The 6,268-nt window shown below is 39.7% G+C and overlaps 1 protein-coding gene across 1 annotated transcript in view; it reads left to right on the plus strand.

Annotated features, from left to right (window-relative positions):
* Positions 1-220: 220 nt before the first annotated feature.
* nmd3 (NMD3 ribosome export adaptor) overlaps positions 221-6,268 on the plus strand; it is a 13,698-nt gene continuing 7,650 nt past the window's right edge. Inside the window, exons 1-9 of the mRNA XM_069668647.1 lie at positions 221-289; positions 690-791; positions 943-1,077; positions 1,188-1,284; positions 1,677-1,757; positions 2,333-2,461; positions 3,862-3,952; positions 5,033-5,111; positions 5,533-5,629. Coding sequence (XP_069524748.1) covers positions 748-791; positions 943-1,077; positions 1,188-1,284; positions 1,677-1,757; positions 2,333-2,461; positions 3,862-3,952; positions 5,033-5,111; positions 5,533-5,629 — 753 coding nt within the window. The 5' untranslated portion in view covers positions 221-289; positions 690-747. The remainder of the gene's footprint in view (positions 290-689; positions 792-942; positions 1,078-1,187; positions 1,285-1,676; positions 1,758-2,332; positions 2,462-3,861; positions 3,953-5,032; positions 5,112-5,532; positions 5,630-6,268) is intronic.

The raw sequence follows: 6,268 nt of genomic DNA on the forward strand, positions 1-6,268 counted from the left end.
TTACCTTTAATTTTGCTCATGGACCCTGAACAGTTTTATTCATACTGTTGTTCGATACTGTTGATCAACTAATACGAAACTGAACGAAATATATTTTTTAATTAGCCTTTAATTTGTCATTTTTATTAGATTCAAAATATTTTTTAAAGGAAATTTATTCAGGCAAATAAAGACACCCCTGGGGTCCTTGAGTCTCACATTACGTCACCAAACCTCCCTCGGTCCTCGGTGGGGAAAACGTGGACTTCACTCCGGGTTGTGTTGTGTATTTCCCATCAAAATATCTTCCGTAGGTTCTGTCATCAGTCGTTTGTACCAGTAGGAGTTATCGAATACTTTCAGTTAACATTGTGTACTTGTTTCTTTGCTAATGTCCGTTAGAATCCCTCTTCAAAACGAGCAATTTAGCCTCCAATGCTAACTGTGTGATACTAAAGCTATAGAGCACCAGCTAGAAGCGTCATCTAAAGAGCATGCACTGCAACTTTCCAATGATGTAGAAGTTTTTATATACAGTCTATCTATTTCTGATTATACACTTGAGACGGTGGTACTATATTATTTACGGGCTGTTAGAAATAAGTTTAGTACACAGTGATTGCTACTAGCTAACGTTTGCTATTTTCATGCTTATGTCAAAGCTGTTCTGACAGATCCGGTGGTTAAATCTGTCATGTTTCTGTCCACAGAGATCACGGAGCTACACGAAGATCCACTGACCTATAATTACCTGTCGAGTTGACAAGTATGGAGTACATGCAAGCTCCTGCCACAAGCAGCCAGGGGAATATGTAAGTGGGGAAAAAAGCTCCTCACAATGTATACTACATGTATTTATTATTAAATAGTTTAAAACTCAAAGATGTGTTTTGATTGACACAGTTGTGTTATCACCGTTTATATATTTCACTGAAATGTAATAATGTTGCTTTCTCCACCCAGCCTCTGCTGTACCTGTGGTGTCCCCATTCCTCCCAACCCGGCCAACATGTGTGTAGCCTGCTTGCGTACTCAGGTAGACATCTCAGAAGGAATCCCCAAACAAGTCACGGCGCACTTCTGCAAGCAGTGTGAAAGGTTTGTTACAAGAACAAATAACAGATAATACTATTTCTCTCTAAGAAAGTTTTCCTGAAGATTTAATGATAAATCTGATGGTTGAATGTTCATCCTCCTCTTTCACACAGATACTTACAGCCTCCAGCCACTTGGGTGCAGTGTGCTCTAGAGTCCAGGGAGCTGCTGGCCCTTTGCCTGAAGAAAATTAAGAGCTCCATGACCAAAGTGAGTGTGAATCTTACTTAACATCTGGAAATACAATTTGAATATTTGCTCTGAGATTAAAGTATCAAAAAATGACATTTTGTTAAAACACCTGCTTACTTGTGAAAGAGGTCATTTCAGTACATTATTCTTGGTTAGGCTTTTGTGGGTGTGTGCAGAGCAAAAAGCTGACACACAGTCAGTGGACTCTTTAAAGGGACAAATTATTTCAAATCATTGGAGAGTTCCAAAAATGAAAATCACTGTAAGAAAGTATTGTCTAAATGCATTCCTAGATCTTTTTTCATGGATCATATCAACATTATATTGCATCCACTTGTCATGATCATGTTTCACCACAGTTCGGAAAATTAATTTGGGGCTAATGCTACTTCATGTCTCTCTCCTCACAGGTGCGTCTTATTGATGCTGGCTTCCTGTGGACAGAGCCACACTCCAAAAGGATTAAGCTGAAAGTGACCATCCAGAAAGAGGTAAGCAAACCGAGTTGAAGTGATAAGTGTGGGAGGGTGACATTTAAACAAAGGATAAAAACTCATTAGGGACCTCAGATAGGCAGCGAGGTTTGTTCTAAAGGTTATCTGGGTTGTTTGTTCAGGTGGTAATTGCCAGCAAGCACAGTTTATGTTTAGAATAAGGCTTTATGGTGAACATATATAAAAATAATGATATCAACATGTAAAACACGCATCCAGTTTCCGCAAGGGACATTAAGATTGTGATATAAGCTACAGACTTTAGATAAACTCTTGTCTTGAGTGAGTTATGTGTGTTTGAGAGAAGTGTGTTTGCTGTGGCTGTCATCTCATCTCCCTGACCTTTAGTGAGAACCTGAGGCCTGTGCCTCTCAGGGCCAACTCTTTTGTTTGTGCTGTTTGAGGGTCTGTTTCATACTGTGTCCAGATCCCAGCTGGCAGTATATCTAAATAGCTCAACATTTAAGTGTTTTGTCCCCCAGAAATGATTGAGTGTAAGCATAGAGTTTTTGTTGCTGATTGCATGCAGTTTGGGCATATGGTGTGACTTGTTGTTGTCTTTGCCTCTCCAGGTGATGAATGGCGCCATCCTACAGCAGGTGTTTGTGGTGGAGTTTGTCATCCAGTACCAGATGTGTGACGACTGCCATCGCGTGGAAGCCAAGGACTTCTGGAAGGCCGTGGTCCAAGTTAGACAGAAGGTAGGAAAAGGAGAGATTTAATGAAATATCCAATAGATTAATATTTTTGATACATTTTCATTATATATATTTTTTGTTTTAAAATGAACTCACACATTTTCAACCTTTTAAATTATTTGTTAATATGCAGAATTTTAGGACGTATTCATTAGTTGTGAATTAATTAGTAGCAAAGGGGCCGAAAAAAATGCTCATGATCTGGACTGGAAGCATACATGGAATTAAATTGATACTAAAAGGTTACCAAGGCTGTAAAATATGTAACGTATATTCACAAACATGTACCTCTCCACCCCTTAATTTAGGGATGCACGATATTGGATTTTTTGCCGATATCCGATATGCTGATATTTTACAACTCATTTCGCCGATTACGGATACCGATACCAATATTTTTTTCCCACACACCCAATTGCAGAGATCAACAACTCTTTTATTTTTTTAGCGTATTAGTGTACAGTATAATGGTGATACTCTTATCACATTTGTTACAACGGTCGGGGTGACGGGTCTTGAGATGGTTAATCAGGTTTGTAGTGTTGAAAGACTTTGCCTTGGCTCCTCCTCGCATCACCGAAGCTGAGCAGTCATTGCAAATAGCTGTTTTGCTTTCTATTTCGGACACTTTGAAAAACTTCCACACCACGGAGGTAGACACACGTGACGTCATCAAGCTGCGCCGCGCAGGTCTTCTTCGTGCCGGGGACATTGCACAGAGGTCGGGCATTTAATCAAGTATGCAGCAGCCCATTATTTTATCGGTTAATTATATTGGCGGATATTGGCATGTTGGCCGATACCGATAACGTGCCGATAATATCGTGCATCCCTACCTTAATTGTGACCCTAGATGAATATATGTCTTTAGGTTTTATATAAAACAAAGGTAGAGGTCTCAGTATTTGGCAGTTAGTACACCACTAAACCCCAGGGTTGCATTTCTTACTTTTATGACTGAAACCAAAGCTTCCCTGCCATGCTGCAGAGACAGTAGATATAAGACAATTCATCAGAAACAGACTAATCTAAACTAAGTCCATGCCTTCTGTAGCTACATCACAATAAAAGCCAGAGTCATTTCTCCTCACTGAAAAGCTTTTACTGTGAAACAACTATACAGGAAGTATGAATCAACAGCATACTACTTGTTCTCACATGTCTCCCAACTGTGCTTAGCCCACAGAAAGCATATTTTTAGTAGAAGTAAAAATACCAATGTGGCCTGAGAAGCAGAAGGTCTTAACTGCAGTGTTATTCTGAAAGTCTAAAGGCGGCGACAGGATTTGGCGAGGCTTTTCATCCAAGTCTCATAACATTACATGTGTAAATATTTAGGGTACGGTGCTTGAGGGATCTTTATGAATCTCTGTGTGGTCATGACGATGCTGTTTTTTGTGCAGACTCTTCATAAAAAGACATTCTACTATCTGGAGCAGCTGATCCTCAAGCACAAGCTCCACTCCAATGCCCTCAACATCAAAGAAATTCATGGTAGGTCATTGGCACGTCAATTCTTTACTTTACGTTTAAATGTGTGCATATCTCTGAAGGGAAGGGCCTGCTATATCCGCCTGTGCCTCGAACCAAATTATACTGAGAAGTCTGAAATACGTCTCATCCGTCAGCGGCCTGACTAATGTGGATTAGAACTAAGCAGAACATAATGATGTGTCGAGTGTTAATTACCCCTTCCTGTATCAGACTGCAAGCCATGCATGCATATCGCTGGCGCCAATCAGCCCATACAGCTGTCCTCGCATGGGCCTCAGAGGGGCAGGCATCGTGCATTTAATCAGTGTTCTGTAATCAGAGCAGGCATGTCATACCAAATTCCTGCAATGCAAGCTTGATTCATGCCCTATTTGGGGATGCTGGATGCTACATCGCACACACACTCGCACAGAATTTGTTTTCATGACTTTAGAGGACATTTGATTTACTTGCATTCATTTCCTGGACTCTTAACCTTTTACCTAACTTTAACCAAAACCTATCCATCCTTGCATTAAACCTCCTCAGCCTTCATCTCATAAGGTCCCCAAAAGAAAGCTAATTCCCTGCAATGTTACCCTGTAAATAGGTGTGTGTGTGTGTGTGTGTTATTATCAGCATTTAACTAGTGCTATTTATTCTTTATTTATTTTGATGGAAAAAAATATATCTTTCAGTCAAAATATTTTTTCTTGCTTTAATCCCTGCATTCCACACACACACACGCACACACACACACACACACACACACACACACACAAACAAACACAGGCATCCAAACACTCTGGCACACACGCTGAGCTTTGAGTGACAGCTCAGCAGCAGCTCTCTGTGCTCTTGGACAGGACTATGCAGTGCAGTTTTGGCTGACAGTGTAATTTTAAATCATCTCCATATCTCGGCAGGACTTAAAAGCTTCATGGAGGTTACAACATGTGGCTGCCATATTTGTCTCCAGTCTTCGTCTGCTCTTGTTCTCTGCATCCATATGTGTTCTGCAATGGTGGTGAGGAGCTGTTAAGCACGCCTGTGATGAATTTGTTGGGAGGAGGGTTTGATGATGTCACTCTTCTCTCTCAGATGGCATTGACTTCTACTATGGCTCCAAGCAGCACGCTCAGAAGATGACCGACTTCCTCCAGTGCACCGTGCCCTGCAGGTGAGAGAGGCTTCATTTAGATTTTCATTAGATTTAGAAGGTGTGTATCAAAATGTGGGTTGAATTATCAATTTTACTAATAAAAAAACAAACAAAATTTTTTTTTACATGTTCACTTCTATGACTGTAAATGTCATTATTTAAAATGCTGCAGGATGTTGTTTCTGGATGACAGAAACTCAAAACATTACGTAATCACTCTGTTGGATGCAGAAGCAGCATGTTGACACGACCTTCCATAGTTCACGAGTCAAACTGCACAATGCACTTCTCTTTCCCTTGTGTATATAACATCTCATTTCATCCAGGCCTTTTAGTGTTATGATTTGTCCCACTGGGACAGCGTGAGCTCTGCTGCGTCTCTCAATGACGTCTGAGAACAATAATAAACCTTTTTCCTTTTTTTTTTACTCTTTTAAAGGTCGAAGACGTCCCAGCGCCTCATCTCTCATGACATCCATTCAAACACTTTCAACTATAAGAGCACCTTCTCTATGGAGATCGTACCTGTCTGCAAGGTATACAGAAATATGTTTATTTAATGTATTTATTTATAAAGTTTTATCTTTTTTACCCAAATGTTGGAGCTGAGGCACACCTTCTTTTTAGGGCTGTCATATTTCTTCAAACATCCTGCCTGAAGCCTTCACTTTGTGAGTTTCAGAATAAGAATGAGAAATACTTTATTAATCCCCGGGGGGAAATTCGGGAAAGTTGTTGTAAGTGAGCTGTCTTATCTGTCTTATTATCTTGTCTTATTATGTCTTATTATCTGCTGATATACAGATGGAAAGCAGAGGCTTGCCAAAAATCACTTGTGTTTTGTTTTTAAAAAGTAACACTTAATATACAAGGGGTATAAATTCTTGACAGATGTGAATTGGTCATTTTTTAATAGTTGCTTAATTGTATTTTGACATTTATCTTTAGGTAAGTGCAAAAAATAGCAATCCATAGATTTGGGTGTTCAATGTAGTCAGTGAAAATAGGACTCTAAATACTGTTTCGCAATCAACAAATATCAACAGCTTAATTGGATTATGTTTTTTTTCCCCAATATTTTTATTACACAAACTTTTACACTCGCATGCAGACAAATCAAACGGTACAACATTAAAAACACTCACTGGCCGCACAAACTCAAGTCTCATCTAGAT

This window comes from Semicossyphus pulcher, unplaced genomic scaffold (assembly GCF_022749685.1).
Source record: "Semicossyphus pulcher isolate SPU_LCO1_2020_fin unplaced genomic scaffold, fSemPul1.0.p SCAF_19, whole genome shotgun sequence".
Classification (NCBI taxonomy): Eukaryota; Metazoa; Chordata; class Actinopteri; order Labriformes; family Labridae; genus Semicossyphus; species Semicossyphus pulcher.